The 17,689-nt window shown below is 59.7% G+C and overlaps 1 protein-coding gene across 1 annotated transcript; it reads left to right on the top strand.

Annotated features, from left to right (window-relative positions):
- The first annotated feature begins 12,942 nt into the window (after positions 1-12,942).
- On the top strand, positions 12,943-13,944 carry LOC147985292 (uncharacterized). Its single transcript, XM_087541500.1, has 2 exons — positions 12,943-13,356; positions 13,507-13,944. The coding sequence occupies exons 1-2, from the start codon at positions 12,943-12,945 to the stop codon at positions 13,942-13,944; spliced, it is 852 nt and encodes a 283-aa protein (XP_087397626.1).
- The last annotated feature ends 3,745 nt before the right edge of the window (positions 13,945-17,689 follow it).

Below are 17,689 nucleotides of genomic sequence, written 5' to 3'. Positions count from 1 at the left end.
GTGTTTGGGGAAGATGGTCGCCGCGCAGGGTGTTGCCCCGAGGGTGACGACCGCGGCTGGGAACCCGGCTCCGGCGATGATGGGGAGGGCAGCGCTCGCGCGGCAGGCGGCGCCCAGGGTTCTTCAGGCTTCTCCGGTTCTTCTTTAGGTCAGCCCCCACGCCGCCGTATCTGCTTGGGAGGTGGCAGCATGTCCGCCCACCGTCGCGCCCTGGTGAAGCGCGAGAGGGAGTCCGCCTGAGCTCCGGAGGCAGCTCGGGCTTCCCTGCGGGCCGGTGTGAGGCGAGCTGCACCAGATCTGTTCTTTCTTTTCCTTTTTCCTGCGTAAAAAGGATAGTAGTGTGGGGCCCCGCGGGGGCGTGTATGGGTTATTGCTGTTAATCATCGTTTTGCTTTCTTTACCGTACCTTCCGGCTACGTGCCCGCGTGTGGATGGTTCCCGGCCCCAGCCGTGGGGGCGACTGACCCAGGCCCTCTGTTTGTGTCGCGGTGCCCAAGGGGCACGGACTGGAGGGGTGCTCCTGCAAGGGGCCCAGGTCGCGAACCCTTTGAATGACTAGGATAGGAACATTCATGAGGGCGCTCGGCTGCCTCCCTCGCGAGGCCTTGCACAAGAGAAATCGAGGCACGAGAATGAAAAGCTGAAGAACCACAAGCCAAAGACGGCAACAACTTCAACAAAACTTCGAATGAGAAGGAACAAGCCAACTGCGGAAAGCAAATGAAAAGCCGCGTCCGGCACCTAGTCTAGTCTTCGACGTCTTCTCACCAGCACGGAGCTAAGTGCTACCACTTGGCGTGGGAGGGAGCCCCAGGGCCTGAGGCCGGCGCTCCTGAGACTTTGGGGCGTGTACATCCCCAACTCATTATTACGTGAGAGTGTCACGGGTGGCGAGCTTCACAGGCGTTGGCCTTCTTCACAGGCTCTGGGCCTTTTCCACAACGCGATAGCTTCACAGGCACTCGCCTTGCTTCACAGGCTCTGGGCCTTTTCCAAAACGCGATAGCTTCACAGGCACTCGCCTTGCTTCACAGGCTCTGCGCCTTTTCCAAAACACGATAGCTTCATAGGCACTCGCCTTGCTTCACAGGCTCTGGGCCTTCTCCAAAACGCGATAGCTTCACAGGCACTCGCCTTGCTTCACAGGCTCTGGGCCTTTTCCAAAACGCGATAGCTTCACAGGCACTCGCCTTGCTTCACAGGCTCTGGGCCTTTTCCAAAACGCGATAGCTTCACAGGCACTCGCCTTGCTTCACAGGCTCTGGGCCTTTTCCAAAACGCGATAGCTTCACAGGCACTCGCCTTGCTTCACAGGCTCTGGGCCTTTTTAGGGGTAGAACCTCTGGAGGTGCTGGATGTTCCATGCATTCTGGACCGGCACTCCCTCCTGAGTCACCAAGCGCGCGGAGCCGGGCCTGGAAACATGAACAACCTTGAACGGGCCCTCCCACATGGGAGAGAGATTGTGCAGTCCCTCCCTGGAGAGAACCCGCCTGAGCACGAGGTCTCCTACCTCAAGACTCCTGGGGCGGATGTCGCGGCAGTGATATCGCCGCAGCGCTTGTTGGTACCTCGCCGCTCGCAACGCGGCTTCTCGGCGATGTTCCTCCCCCAGCACGAGGTCCATCCCCCGCATGGTGCCCTGCTGCGCCTCGTCGAAATCCAGGACCCGCGCGGAGCGATGTCTCACCTCGTGAGGGAGGACCGCTTCCGTTCCGTAGACCAGGAAGAACGGGGTCTCTCCAGTCGGCTTGGTCGCGGTGGTGCGGATGGACCACAACACGGACTAAAGCTCATCATACCAACCTCTGCCGCAGGCCTCCAGCTTCTTCTTGAACTTTCTGGTCTTGAGGCCCCTCAGGACCTCCGCATTTGCCCGCTCGGCCTGGCCGTTGCTTCGGGGGTGAGCCACTGAAGCGTAGCATATCTGCGTTCCAAGGTTAGCACAGTATGTTTTGAATAGGTTACTGATGAATTGCGAACCGTTGTCCGTGATGATGCGATTCGGCACCCCGAACCAGCTCACGATGCCCTTGATGAACTTGACCGCAGAACCCGCGGGAATGGTGCGGACAGCCTCTACTTCAGCCCACTTGGTGAACTTGTCCACGACAACGTAAAGGTAGCGGTAGCCCCCTGGCACCCGAGGGAACGGGCCCAAGATGTCCAGCCCCCAGACTGCGAATGGCCACGAAAGGGGGATAGTCTGCAAGCCTCCTGCTGGCTGATGGATCTGCTTGGCGTGGAACTGGCAGGCTTCACAAGCTTTTACTAGTTCCACGGCGTCATTGAGCACGGTGGGCCAATAAAACCCACTGCGGAATGCCTTGCCGACGAGGGTCCGTGATGATGAATGATGGCCGCAGTCTCCGCCGTGTATATCTTCCAATAGTTCCTTCCCTTGCTCCCTGGAGATGCAGCGCAGGGATACATCGTTTGGTCGCTTCCGGTAGAGCTCTCCATCTTTGATGCAGTATGCCGTGGCCTAGCGTGCCACTTGCTCTACTTCCTCCTCCTTCTCCGGCAGGGTCCCTTGCGTTAAGTAGCTCCGGGGCTCCGTGATCCAACATCCCTCCCGAGGTTCAATCGTCAGGAGTAGGCGTGCTCCCGAGGCCGGGCCACAGGCCAGAGCTCCTGAGGCTGGTGGCTGGGGGAGCTCCTCCCGGGGCTGAGCCGTGTTTGATAATGACGGCAGGGCTGAAGGCTTGAAGAGCCGCTCCTCGAAAACGCTAGGCTCCTGAGGTAACCGCCTGGACGCGCATTTGGCGATGTCATCGGCTTCCTGATTGGTGCCACGGGGCACATGCTGCAACTCCAACCCCTAGAACTGCTTCTCCATCCTGCGGACCTCCGCAAGGTAGGCTTCCATGTGCTCATCCTTCGGCTCGTACACCTTGTTGGAGAAGTTGACAAGGAGCTGCGAATCGCCCTTGATGGTGAGGCGTTTCACCCCCAGGGCAGCTGCGGCCTTCAAGCCCGCTATTAGACCTTCATACTCCACTATGTTGTTGGAGACCTTTTCACCTTGCTGGAAACAGAGCTGCACGGCGTAATAGAGCTTGTCCTGAGTGGGCGATATAAGCACCGCCCAGCCCCAGCGCCGTGCCTGGAGAACGCTCCATCGAAGTACATGACCCAGCCTTCTAGCGCCTCGCTTCCCGGGAACAGGGACCGATCCTTGTCGGCCTTGAGGCCTGGCGCCTCCGTCCATTCTGCCACAAAATCCGCCAACGCTGGTCCCTTGATGACTCTGGTCGTGCTGAATTCGAGCTGAAACGCTTGCAGCTCTATGTTCCACTCAGCGACCCTCCCAGCTGAATTGGGGCTCCTGAGCACTCTCTCCAGGGGGTATGACGAGACGACCTTGATGGGGTGACCCTGAAAATAGTGCCGCAGCTTGCGCGAGGCCACCAGTAGCACGAGGAGGAGTTTCTGAGGCATGGGGTACCGTGCCCTTGCATCCCGCAACATCGTGCTGACGAAGTACACTGGGTGCTCGACAAGGTGGAGTGCATCAGTGCTGGTGGCTCCCTTCGGAGACCTTGGCGCCTCTTGAGGCAACGAGGACTCCTGAGACTGGCCATCTGGGAGTGGGGCCTCTTCCGCTTCCGGTGCGCCCCTCTGCGGCGGCTGATCCTCCTCAGCCGTTGTAGCGGTTTCTGTGGGCCTTCCCCGTTCCTATTCCGCCTCGTCCCGGGCCGCTGCTGCGGTTTTGATTCGACGCTCCTCTCTGACTACCACCAAGGCTGTGCTGGCGGAGTAGGGAGTGGCGGCAAGGTAAAGCACCAGGGGCTCTTGAGGGCGCGGAGCCACCATGACCGGTGGACTGGTCAGGTATCTCTTGAGATCCTGGAACGCCTTGTCGGCCTCTTCAGTCCACTCGAAGGGCCCCTTTTTCTTCATTAGCTGGAAGAAAGGTAGCGCTCGCTCTCCCAACTTGGACATGAAGCGCCCTAGCGTGGTCACGCGCCTCGTGAGCTTCTGCATTTCTCTGAGGGTCTTTGGCGGGCTCATGTCTTCCACTACCTTGACCTTCTCCGGGTTAGCCTCGATGCCTCGGTGGGACACGAGGAAACCCAAGAGCTTGCCCGAGGGGACTCCGAACACACACTTCTCTGGGTTGAGCCGTAGGTTCACTGCGTTGAGGCTCGCGAAGGTTTCCTCCAGGTCTTGTATCAAGGTCCTGGCCTCCCGAGATTTTACCACCATGTCATCGACGTAAGCTTCGACATTCTTCTCGAGCTGCGGGCCCAGGGTGATGTGCATCAGCCGCTGAAAGGTCGCCCCTGCGTTACGCAGCCCGAATGGCATGCATGTGTAGCAGTACACCCCACACGGGGTTAGGAAGGCTGTCTTCTCGACGTCTTCCACCGCCATCTTGATCTGGTGATACCCAGAGAAGGCATCCAGGAAGCATAACAGGTCGCATTCCGCTGTGGAATCGACGATCTGGTCGATGCGGGGGAGCGAGAACGGATCTTGCGGGCACGCTTTGTTGAGGTTGGTGAAGTCGACACACATGCGCTCCTTCCCTCCCTTCTTTGGCACAACGACAGGGTTGGCCAACCAATCTGGGTATCGGACCTCGCGAATGACCCTAGCGGCCTCTAATTTGCGGGTCTCTTGGACGATGAAGGCCTGCTTTTCTGTGGACTGCCGCCTGGCCTTCTGCTTCACAGGGCGCACGTTGGGGCACACGTTGAGGTGATGCTCGATTACACTCCTGGGGATCCCTGTCAACTGGTCTGGCTCCCAAGCGAATACCTTCTTGTTTGCGCGCAGGAACCCGACCAGGGCCTCCTCCTGCTCGGGTTTGAGGTGGGCGCCTATGGTGAAAGTGGCGTTGGTGGACCCGTCCTCATCAACGGGTATCTGCTTGGTTTCTGCCTTGTCTTGGGTGAACAACTGCTTCTTCTTGGCGGGCGCAGCTCCCTTGGGCTCGGGGGCCTCCAAGTCGGCGGGCTGTGCCGACACTGCTGTCTTGAAGACGAGCTTGACCACCAGCAGAGCGTCCCCGGTGTCCCCGTGCACGGTGAGGACACCGCTGCTTCCGGGCATCTTCATGAGGTTTTACGCCGAGTGCGTCGCTGCCATGAACTGGGCCAGCGCTGGGTAGCCGAGGATGGCGTTGTAGGGGAGGCCGATGGGGGCGATGTCGAAGTCGACCAGCTCCGTGCGGAAGTTGTCGTAGGTGCCGAAGGTTACTGGGAGCCGGATCTATCCCAAGGAGCTGGATGATCCGCCCCCAACGCCTGAGAAGGGCCGGCTGGGTCGCAGCCGTTCCTGGGGTATGCAGAGGAGATTGAAGGCCTCGACCGAGAGCATGCTGAGGCCCGCGCCGCCATCAATGAGGGTTCTGGTGATGGCCACCTGGCAGATGGTGGGGGTGCACAGCATGGGGAGCGCACCCGAGCAGGCCGAGTTGGAGGGGTGGTCCTCCGAGCTGAAGGTCAGGCTGGTCTCGGGTGCCGCCCGATCTAGGGGAGCCCCCTGCCGCGTGGAAGCGGCGCTGACCCGACGGATGAACAGCTTGACGTGGTGACTTGTGGGCGGCGCCTGCGAGCCGCCCAAGAGGGCCGCGATGACCGGTTGTGTTGATGCAGCATGATAGACGGGGGAGAGGTTGCGGGGCTCCATGGGCGCGCGGAGCGCGCAGGGCGAAGAACCAGCTGGGGTGAGCATGGGAGTTGCGGTGCGGCCGTCTTGCCGCACGGACAGATGCTGGGACGATGCTTGCTGCCCGCCCCCTGCCGGGCCGGTGGCGGCGTTGACGGTAGGTGACGGGGAACGGCGAGGACGCCCGCCGACAGGGGCCATCTGGGCGACGCGGGAAGCGGGCGCGGCCCGGCGCTGCGCGTGGGCCCGACGAGCGTCAGACATGGGCGTGATGGTCGGAGGAGAATGGGGTGGTTCTAGACGAATTCCGGTGCACCCCTACCTGGCGCGCCAAATGTCAGATTTCGGGTTCCGACAGACCCTTGAGGTTCAAACACTGGGGTGCGCGTGGAGATTTCGCCTCCTACCTACCTGCACCCCCCGCCATGCTAGGATCTAAACTACGGAAAGAACAACGCAAGAGACTCAAGGTTTATACTGGTTCGGGCCACCATTGTGGTGTAATACCCTACTCCAGTGTGTGGTGTGGTGGATTGCCTCTTGGGCCGATGATGATGAACACTACAAGGAAGAACAGCCTCGCGAGGGTCTGTTCTTGGCTGGGGCGATGAACCGCTGGGAGGAGTTCAGCCACCTTTCTCTCTCTCTCTCTCTCAACCAACCGTCCGAACTCCCTTGCTGTGTGGGTGGCTGGTCCTATTTATAGAGGCCCTAGTCCTCTTCCCAAATATCGAGCGGGAAGGGAGCCAACAATGGTGGGATAATTTGAAGGGGGACAGCAAGTATCAGCTATCCTGACAAAAGTAGTCTTCGCCTGCACAAAGCTCTGGTGATGACGCCGTCTTGGGCTCCATGGTGACCTCCGCCTTGTAGTCCTCCTGGTCTTGGTCTCGTTGCACCGAAATGGCAACCTTTGCCTGATGCCTCGGTACTCCACGGCCGTGCTTGCCCCCATTGCACCAAAGAGGAAAGGAGGACGCTGCGCGGGCTGGCACCCATCTGGTGCCCTTGGTCGTCATGGCTTGCGTCATGGGCACCTCGTGAGGTACCCCGCCTTGATCTCTCCGCCTCCTCGTGAGCCAGCCTGACGAGGCCGCGCCTGAGGAAGTTCCGCGTCGTCCGCCCCGCGAGGCTTGGCCCCTCGCGAGGGTCTTGGGTTCGTGTTGGTGAAGATGGTCCACACTGGGCCCCCTTTTGAGCCACGCCGCAGGCCGCAGGCAGGCAGGTCTGGGGACCCCCGTTCCCAGAACACCGACAGTGCTCCCCGTGCGGCATGGTCAACGTGGTCAAGGAACAACTTCCATCAGAAGGGTACTGTACGTGAAGAGGCTGACAGCTAGGTCCACGGCCACAGCCAGTTTTTTTTGTGATTTGCCAAGTAAGTCGCTTTGTCAGGCCTGTTGGGCTGCAAATCTTTCAAGACGAGGAGAGCTTTCATTCGGCTAGCCGAGAAAATGGCCCATTAGTAATGAGAAATGGGCTGTACATTTTTAAAACACATCAAACCGGCAATTAGTTTCACATATCTTTTTTTTCATTTCGAGATTTTAAATTACATTAATTTTTATGTGTGGAGAATTTGATGGATTTTATATTGATATACATTTATTTTTAAAATCAGTTTGAATGTGAGTCGAAATTTCGGGATTAAAAACAGTTCGGACCGCACCGAAATATGCAAAATTTCGTATAATTTTTTAACCGTGGCCACAATATGGGCTGTAATGCTAACAAAAAGAATATGGGCTCCAAAAAACCTTAAGAATTAGCAAATGGGCTGTAAATTATTAGAAATAATGGCAGATGGGTTGTATGCTGTTTTCCACAGATTTGAGGCTTTCCTAAAAAAAAGGTTGACGCACAAGCAGTAATTGATGGATGTTCATCGAATGGCCGTCGTGTTTCTTCAATCTCTGCTCTTCCGGCTCTAGCCGCTCAAACAAGCGCCGGCGGGAATGCCTGCTCCCTCCTCCCCGCGGCCGACTGTGCTGCCACGCAGGCCTCACCGCCCATCGTACTCCCATCGTTGGCCTATCCATCCCTCTACTCACCCACACCTGCTGTTATTCTCCGGCGACGGCAGACAAACCAGTAAACCCTCGTACAGTCGTACTCCCCTCCGCGTGGGAAAAAACTCCCGAGTCTTCCCTGCCTCTATGTCGTTCCCTTCCTAGGCCTCGCTGTCGTCCACCGCCCTGGTGCTCTCGGCGCGGCCTGGTCAACATGGTCAACGACCGACATGCATCTGAAGTGGACTATACGTGGAGAGGCCGACAGCTAGGTCCACGGCCACACGCAAGGAAATGCCTCCTTATTACGCGCAAAATAATGATTCCTCCACCTGACATCAGGGACCCACCAAAAGGGCCTCTGTATTACGCGAAAAAAACGTTACCGCCGCTGACAGCTCGGACCCACCAGCTATATCTTTGCACGCAAGGAAGTGCCTCCTTATTACGCACAAAAAAAATGAATACTCCCCCTGTTAGCTGGGACCCAATATAGTGGCAGACTGACTTGTGGGCCTACTAAGTTGACGGGTATGGAGGGCTTTGTCAACTTAGTCAATATGCACGATTCTAGCTCCAGTGACCGTACGGTGTCCATCCAACGGCCGTAGTGCTTCTTCAACCTCTGTTCTTCTTGCTCCAGCCGCCCAAACCAGCGCCGGTCGTGCCTCATGCTCCTGCCTCCCGTGGCCGGCTGCGATGTGGCGGAGGCCTCACCGCCCCCTACTACTCCCACTGCTGGCCAGTCCATCCCTCTACTCACCCACACCCCCCGTTATTCTGCGGCAATGGCAGCCTCACACCGCAGCGAACTAGTGAACCCTCGTACTCCTCTACGCGTGGGCATCCACTGCCGCGTCTTCCCCGGCTCCACGTTGTCCCCTTCCTAGGCCTCGCCGTCGTCCACCGCCCTGGTGCTCTCGGCGCGGCGTGGTCAACGTGGTCAAGGAATGGCTTCCATTGGACGTGGACTGTACGTGGAGAGGCTGACAGCTGGGTCCACGGCCATAGCAAGGAAGTGCGTCCTTATTACATGCAAAATAATTATTCCTCCACCTGACAGCGGGGACCCACCGGATGGGCCACCGTATTTCGCGAAAAAATGTTTGCCCCTGACTGCTGGGACCCACCAGCTACATCTTCGTACACAAGGAAGTGCGTCTGGGCAAAAAGAATGATTCGCCCCCCTGACTGCTGGGACCCACCAGCTACATCTTCGCAGGCAAGGAAGTGCCTGACAGTCGGGACCCACCTGGTCGAAGCGTACGTAGCGTTGTCATTCTAGTCGTGAACATGTACGTACATATATACTGGTGGATGTAGAGGCGTGCACGTGTCGTAGTAGAGGCGCGTACGTGTCGTAGTAGAGGCGCGCACATAGCATGTACACGTACGTACAGCGGGCAGGGTGCAAGAAAGAAAATACGGCCACGTATGTGTACATACGGGCCGGGTCTCGAACGCCTACTCGCGCATACGTACGGCCAGAGCTCGTGTACATGGCTGGGTCGGAACAGAGAAACAACGTCATCGTCATGTTCATGGGAGGCAACGGAATGCGTCGTGTTCATGGGGAGGCAACGGAATGCGTCGTGTTCATCGGGAGGCAATGGAACGCGTGGGAGCCAACCGGCTGGGTCGGAACGTAATGCGTGGTCGTGTTCATCGGGAGGGCTTGGACAGAACATGCGATGGAAACGAGGCCTGGCGTACTGCACAACGGAGGAAACAGACCTCCTACATTCGGAACGGGGTCCTGTTGATCGGGAGGGGTCTGGCGTACCGCAAAACGGAGGAAACGGACCTCCTACGGTCGAAACGGGGGTCCTGTTGATTGGGAGGGCTGTGGCGTACCGCATTTGAACGGACGAAACGGACCTCCTACGGTCGAAACGGGGTCCTGTTGATCGGGAGGGGTGTGGTACCACAAAACGGACTTGTGTTGGAGCGCTACGGTCGAAACGGGGGTCTTGTTCATTGGGAGGGGTGTGGCATACCGCAAAACGGGACTCCACGGGATACTGTTCATCTCCACCGTCGACCTCCTCCAGCCTCCACGGGCTACCGTCGACCTCCTCCAGCCTCCACGGGCTCCTGTTCATCCAGCCTCCACCGCGCGCTACTCCACCGACTACTGTTCAACCACCCCTCCACGGGCACCCATCCACCGTCTACTTTTCATCCAGCCCTCCACACCACGGGGGCCTGTTCAACCACCCCTCCACCGTCTACTGTTCATCCAGCCCTCCACCACACCACGGGGTCCTGTTCATCCAGAGGCAACGCCACCGCTCACTGTTCATCCAACCCCTCCGCAACGCTCACTGTTCAACCAATCGATCGGCTTCAGTTAGCAGCAGTAGCGAAGGAATCGCTCGATCCGGTTCAGTTAACAGCCATCGATCGATCGCTCGGGTTCAGTAACGCGTAGCCTGCAGTGCAATCGCTCGGGTTCAGTTAGAGCCCAACGCCTCGCTCAGGTTCAGTTAGAGCCAACGCCTCGCACACACGCGCGTACGTGTACGAGAGAAACGCGCATCGCTCGGCCCCCGACCTCCCACCGTAACTGGAAACTCCTCGAAATTTTCCTCGCCCTCGCTTCTACCATGTTTTTTTCTGTCATGGACGACCCAAAGAATGCCATGCAGCTGCGTCTCCGGCCCGCCCAGGACGAAAAGCCCATTTTCTATCATGATTTTTTGTCATAGAAGTAGGAGCCCACCACATCTATGATGATACCGGGTTTTGTCACAATTATCGTAATAGAAGTGTCATATGTATGACATAATTTTTTTCATTCGGCCCAAAATGTCACGGATGTGTCTTTTTTTGTAGTGAAAGGACATGCCGGGTATCCCGAGGAAGTACGATGAGCACAAACTTCACGTCCACAAGGACGCCAAGCCCGTCCGTCAACCCCTACGACGTTTTTCCAAAGAAAAGAGAAGGACCATTGGTGAAGAGGTCGCCAAGCTCTTGGCAGCCGGCTTCATCATGGAAGTATTTCACCCCGAGTGGCTGGCCAACCCAGTCCTCGTTTTGAAGAGGAACAACACCTGGCGCATGTGTACCGACTACACCGGCCTGAACAAGGCCAGCCCCAAAGACCCGTTCGCTCTCCCGCGAATCAACCAAGTCATCGACTCCACCGCCGGGTGTGAGCTCCTGTCCTTTCTGGACGCTTACTCTGGCTATCACCAGATCAAGCTGGACCCGGCCGATGCCCTGAAGACGTCCTTCATCACGCCCTTTGGGGCATATTGCTAAATCACCATGTCGTTCGGCTTGAAGAACGCCGGCGCCACCTTCTAGCGCCGCATGTAGAAATACCTGCTGTCGCAAGTTGGTCGCAATATCCACGTCTACGTGGATGACATCCCGGTGAAGACCAAGCAGCACCTCACGCTCGTCGACAATCTGAAGGAAACCTTCGCCAACCTGCACGAGTACAAGGTCAAGCTCAACCCAGAGAAATGTGTTTTCGGCGTCCTGGCCCAAAAGCTACTCGGCTTCCTCGTCTCGGAGCACGGCATTGAGGCGAACCTGGAGAAAATCAAGGCCATCAAGCGCATGCACAAGCCGACCCGGCTGCGCGATGTCCAGAAGTTCACTGGCTGCTTGGCCTCGGTCAGCCGGTTTCTCAGCCGGCTGGGCGAGAGGGCCCTGCCCCTGTATCAGCCGATGAAGAAGACAACACCGTTCGAATGGAACGACCAGGCGGACGAAGCCTTCCGGGATCTCAAGCGCATGTTGTCCACCGCACCAGTCCTGGCCGCACCAGTCGAGAAGGAGCCGTTGTTGCTCTATATCTCCACCACCTCGCGGTCGGTCAGCACGGTGATGGTGGTTGAGCGACCAGAGAAGGATAGGGTCCAAGCCATCCAGCGTCCCGTCTACTACCTTAGCGAGGTTCTCCCCGCCTCGAAACAGAACTACCCGCACTACCAGAAGATGTGTTACGGCGTGTACTTCACCGCCAAGAAACTGAAGTAGTACTTCCAAGAGCATGTCATCACCGTGGTCATCACGGCTCCTCTCGGCGACATCATCGGGTGCTGGGACGCCTTTGGCCGAGTCGCCAAGTGGGCACTCGAGCTGGCCGGACATACCATTCTCTACGAGCCCTGCACCATGATCAAGTCCCAGGCTTTGGCCGACTTCCTCGTCGACTGGATCGAAACCCAATACTTGCCACCACCGCCGGATTCAATGCATTGGCGCATGCACTTCGACGGCTCGAAGATGCGACTCGGCCTAGGAGCCAGCATAGTGCTGTCTTCCCGTAAGGGCGATCGGCTCAAGTACGCACTCTAGATCCACTTCGCCACCTCCAACAACATCGCAGAGTACAAAGCCCTTGTGCACGGCCTCCGACTTGTCAATGAACTCGGCATCCGGCGCATCCTGTGCTTCAGTGACTCGGACCTAGTGGTGCAGCAGTGCTCAGGCGAGTGGGACGCACACGACTCCAACATGGCAAGCCACCGCTTCCTTGCCCAGAAGCTGTCTGGGTTCTTCGAGGGCTGCGAGTTCCTCCACATCCCACGCGCGGAGAACGAGGCTGCTGACACGCTTGCCAAGATCGCCTCATCTCGGCAATCCATCCCATCTAGCATCTCCCTCAAGCATCTGCACAAGCCGTCCATCAAGCCATCTCCGGACTCCGAGTCCATCCATGTGCCAACCGACCCGGTCGCGCCTCAACCCGGCCCGGGCACTGCTCCAACCAACCCGGCCTTGCCTCAACCCGGCCCGGGGACTGCTCCAACCAACCCGGCCGCGCCTCAACCCGGCCCGGGGACTGCTACAACCAACCCGGCCTAGGGACTGCTCCATCCGACCCAACCGCGCCTCAACCCGGCCCGGGGACTGCTCCAACCAACCCGGCCGTGCCTCAACCCGGCCCGGGGACTGCTCCATCCGACCCGGCCGCGCCTGAACCCGGCCCGGGGGCTACCAAACCCATCCTGGGGCTACCGGACCCGGCTCGAGGGCCGCTGACCCGGATCCCGAAATGGTGGCCGTCTTCGCCTTGGTGACGACGCCATCCTGGTCCCTACCCATCTCGGAGTTCTTGGAGAACGGGGTCCTCCCCATGGACGAGACCGAAGCTCGGCAAGTGCAGCGTAGAGCGTCCGCCTACAACATCATCAACAATAAGCTCGTCAAGCGCAGCTGCACCGGCGTGTTCCAACGCTGCGTCGAGCAGGACAAGGGCATCGAGATCCTCCTCGACATACACCAGGGCGAATGCGGGCACCACACCGCTTCGCGGTCCCTGGTGACCAAGGCTTTCCGCCATGGTTTCTACTAGCCCATGGCCCTCAAAGACGTAGAGTCACTCGTCAACAAGTGCGAGGGATGCCAGCGCTTCAGCAAGCGCAGCCACCAGCCGGCGTCAGCACTCCAGACCATCCCGATCGCCTCGCCCTTCGCGGTCTGGGGACTCGACATGGTGGGGTCCTTCAAGACCGCCCGAGGCGGCATGACACATTTGCTGGTGGCGGTGGACAAGTTCACAAAATGGATCGAAGCAAGGCCAATCAAGAAGCTAGACGGCCCAACGACCATTCGGTTCATCAAGGACATCGCTGTACGCTACGGCCTGCCAAACAGCATCATCACGGAGAACGGCACCAACTTCGCCAAGGGCATGCTCGCACAGTACTGCTCCGTCTCCGGCATCCGCCTCGACCTGGCGTCCGTTGCGCATCCGCAGTCCAACGGCCAGGTCGAGCGGGCCAACGGCCTCATCCTCTCCGGCATCAAGCCACGGCTCGTCGAGCCACTCGTCCGTTCCCTCGGCAGCTGGCTCGGCGAGTTGCCGGCCGTCCTCTGGAGTTTCCGCACCATGCCAAACCGGTCGACCGGTTTCACCCAGTTCTTCCTCGTCTACGGAGCAGAAGCCGTCATTCTGACCGACGTCGAGTTCGACTCACCGCGCGTCATGATGTACACGGAAGCCGAAGCTAAAGAAGCTCGCGAAGACAGCGTCGACCTGCTCGAAGAAGCACGCCTCCTAGCGCTTAGTCACTCGTCCATCTACCAGCAAGGCCTGAGGCACTACCACAGCAAGAAAACCAAGCCCCTCGCCTTCCGGGAAGGAGACCTCGTCCTCCGGCTCGTCCAGCAGCAAGCAGGCCAACATAAGCTGTCCTCCCCATGGGAGGGCCCCTTCGTCGTCAACAAAGCCCTGTGCGATCGCAACGCGTACTACCTCATCGACGCCCGCAAGTCAAACAAGCGCAAGAGGGACACCGCCGGCGAAGAAACAACCCCGCCATGGAATGCGGAGCTCCTTCGCCCGTTTTACAGTTAGCCGTATGCACATATGTATCGCTGCCTTTTGTAACCATCTGAAAACTATGGGACCCCCGAAAAACGCTCGAGGGCTGCCATTTTTCACAACCAAGCTATTGTGTCCCTTACATTTTGTGCATTACTTTCCTTTTAAGCCAAACTAGCCGCCGGATCGACTCACTCGACCCGGGGGCTCGGGGGCTGGCTGGTTTGGCCACCCACTGCTTCCCTTGGCAACTCTTGACGCGTCAGACCGCCGCGGCCTCTCACTTCGCCCTAAGCCACAGAACCGGCTTCGGCTGTTAGCTGGCAAGCACATGAGACCAGAGCACCGGCGCGCCTCAAGCGCTAAGTCAAGAACCGCCAGATCGTCCAACCCGGCCCCGCCGCTTTGAAAGTCGCCGCATGACCGGCTGCTTGCCAACCCGGCCCCGTCGGATTGCCGCCAGCCGGCCCAGTGGGTGTTTCGCTTGCGCTTAACATTCCAAAAGGCTAAATATTGCGCGTTCCTCCCAAAGGTTGAACCCCTTGTCACTGACCGGAGCCTCGGCCGTTAGACTCACGGGGGGGGGGGGGGGGGGACCGAAAGAAGGAGAAGTCATGAGAAAAAGGCTTCAAAGACAAAGAGCAAGAGCGCTGGCATCCATGAGGTTTTTCGCATACTACCGGGTTGCTCGACCCGGCCACCACCACTCCAAGCCGCCAAGCGACCGGCCCCCGCCACTCCAAGCCGCCAAGCGACCGGCCGCCCGCCAACCCGGCCTCGCAGGGTTGCCGCCGGCCGGCCCAGTGGGTGTTTCCGCTCGCGCTCAACGTTATGAAAGCCTAAGTACTACATGCCCCCCTCAAAAGGCCGAACCCTTTGTCACGGACCGGAGCCTCGGCCATCAGACTCGCGGGGGAGAAGCCCAAAAGGGAAGAATGCAGGAAAACGGCTCGAAAAAATGAAAAGCAAAGGCACAAACATTCACAAGGCTCATGCATGGTAAATTAAGAAACAGACCCAAGGCCAGAGTTCATTACACCCAGGTCAACCCCAAGTAGGTGGGTGGACCTACTATCTAACAGAAATTTTTTAAAAGATAAATTAGGCATCTCCACCGCCGGATCGTGCAGCCTCCGGATCTGCCGAGGTGCCGACATCATCCTCTCCGGCGTCCGCATCACGATAGATGCCGTCTCCTCAGAGCTACCCTCCGGGTCATCCAGAAGAAGGTCGTAGTCCTCAGCGGGCACGACTCCGCCATCCTCCGCCCGCTCCGGCCGGAACTCATCGTGGAAGGCGAACCTGGTGATGTAATTGGCCCGGGCGGCGATCTGTCCGGCCTCCGCCTGTAGCTGGCTCTCCGAGCCGGCCCGCTGGCCCATCAGCGTGTCCAGCGCCAGGTCCGGGTGCCAGGACAATGCAAACCAAGGAGCCATCTCGGCACCAGCTCGGGCGACAGAAACCCGCCACTCATGAAGACGGCCCGGGCCCGCCTCCAACCACCTCGCCAGCTGCATGAAGCTGCTCGGCGCGACGGCACCCAGCCAGAGGGTCGCCGTCATTGCGTCGCCGGCCTTAGAAAGCCACCCCATTTGCTCGCCCAAGGCTCATAGACGGGCCTCGACGGCGGCCACGATCTCCGGGAAGGTCCAGGCCACCTGCGGGTCAGTCTCGAAGCCGATGACTCCCTACGGGTCGCGCTGAAAGCGGACCGCCTCCTCTGCCAGCTGGCGCGTCTCTGAGAAGGCCCCTGTCGAAGAGAAAAGCAAGTCAGAAGAAAGCCACTAAGGAAGAAAAGCCGGAGTCCCAAACTGGTAACAACAAAACCGAAGGAAAGCACTTACTGGAGAAGGTCTCTTCCAGGTGCTACGCTTCGAGCAACGCACCGCGCTGCTCTCAGGCGATGGGGCGGTCACGCTCCTGGAGTGCCTTCTCTAGCTCGGCGACCTTGGCAAGGGCCGCCTTCTGCTCGACATACTTGTCCTCGGCCGCCTTCCCGGCCTCCTCGCGGCGCCGAGCCTCCTCCGCCGCGGACACCAGTGCCTTCAGGAGCTCCACCTCGGCCTGGAGTTGCCCCTTGTCATCGGCCAGCTGGCCACGTTGCTGGTCCGCCTCAGCAAGGGCCTACTACGCCTCCACTACCTTGGCGGCCTCCGCCTTGAGGCGCTCCACCTCCGCCTCGAGGCAGCCCTTGTCACCCTCCAGCCGCTCCTGCAGCGCGGCTGGCTTCGCCAAGCGCCCGCCGGGCTCCCATCGCCTTCGCCCTCGCCTGCTCAACCTCTGCTCCAAGCCGACCGGTGTTAGAAACAATCCGGTCATAGTGGATGCCGGCCCGGACCAGCCGAGTCCTCCAAGACAGCACCTCGGCTGCAGAAAAGGAACTTAGAAACAAAGTACTACTTAAGATTCGATCCAACTGCTACATAGTTGGCCCGAATCTCGGGGGCTACACCCAGTGGGTGCGCTAGCGCACCCCCACTAGAAAAGAGCGTGCGACGCAAGTACCTGCCGCGGCGCGGAGCTCCTCCTCCTTGGCAGCAAGCCGCTCCTTGAGACGACGGTGCATCTCAAGAAGCCGGTTGAAGACGCTAACCCGGTTGGCGTCCAGTTGCTGCAAAAAGAAGTGATCAATACAAGACATGAAGATAAGATTCGACCCAACTACTGCGCAGTTAGCCAGAATCTCGGGGGCTACACCCAGTGGGTGCGCTGGCGCGCCCCCACAAAGTAAAGGCAATAAAAGGAAAAGAAGAACGCAAAAGAAACTTACAAGCACGTCGCGCTCCAGCTCCTGCGTCGCCTCGACCTCGGCCTGGGCGAAGGCCTGGATCCAGTCCGCCCACACTCGCAGGCGCCAGGTCATGGCGCTCATCGCCGCCTCCTCCTGGGTCGGGGGCCCGAAGAAGACCTCGCTGGTCCCGCTCCGGCTGCGACCCGGCAGCCCGACGACCCCCGGGCTTGAGCACCAGGGCGTGTTCCGACGCCGGCTCCGTGGGCCGACTGGCTCGCGGCTCCACCACCAGCGGCGTCTCGCTCGCTGGCGCCCGGACCGTTCTCGCCGTCGCCGTCCGCGACGCCTCCCCCAAGACGGCGCCTCCGCCGCCTCCGTCGGCTCCCGCCCGCTCGACCACGTCGGTTCGTGGCGGGACGCCATCCCCAACAACCACGACCTCCCGGTCGAGGTCCATCACGTCGACGCGGCCACCGTGGCTGCGCTCCCCCTCCGACGACGGCACAAAGGCCGTCTCCGCTGCCACCGTTCCTGCCGACATCTCCGGCCATGCCGGTTCTTCGCCGGCTCCCGCCCACACCGCCGAGGCTCTAACCCAGGCCTGTTTCGACGCTGCTTCTAGCTCCGCCTCGGCCCGGTTCCGGTCCCGCCAGGCCAGGCCTTCGGTGTCAGACGGGTCCAGACCAAGGTCCGGATCTGCCCGCCCCTCCTCCTCCTCGTCCCGGTCGATGATGCCGGACCGGCTCCTCCGGAATGCGGCGCCCTCGGCGGACGCCGCGTCCGCCGCCACCACTGCCAGCAAGATCGGCGACCTAAAACACAAGATGAAGTAAATACAAGACAAGCAAAGCCGCTCGACAACTCAGTCTGAGCTAGAAGAAAAGCTTACCCCGGCACCACCGGGATGGCGGGTCTCGCCGCCCTCTCCTGCGGCGCGGCGCGCCTCCTCTTGGCGGCTGGCTTCGCCACCCCGGTGGGGTCCGCTGCGCGCTTCGCAGCCGGGGCTCACGGCGCATCGTTGTCCTTCCCATGCGGCCGCCTCACCGC

This window comes from Triticum urartu, chromosome 2A (assembly GCF_056163025.1).
Source record: "Triticum urartu cultivar PI428250 chromosome 2A, HENAU_Tu73, whole genome shotgun sequence".
Lineage (NCBI taxonomy): Eukaryota > Viridiplantae > Streptophyta > Magnoliopsida > Poales > Poaceae > Triticum > Triticum urartu.
Note: the sequence above shows the minus strand (reverse complement) of the source record. Positions and strands in the feature narration are given on the sequence as shown.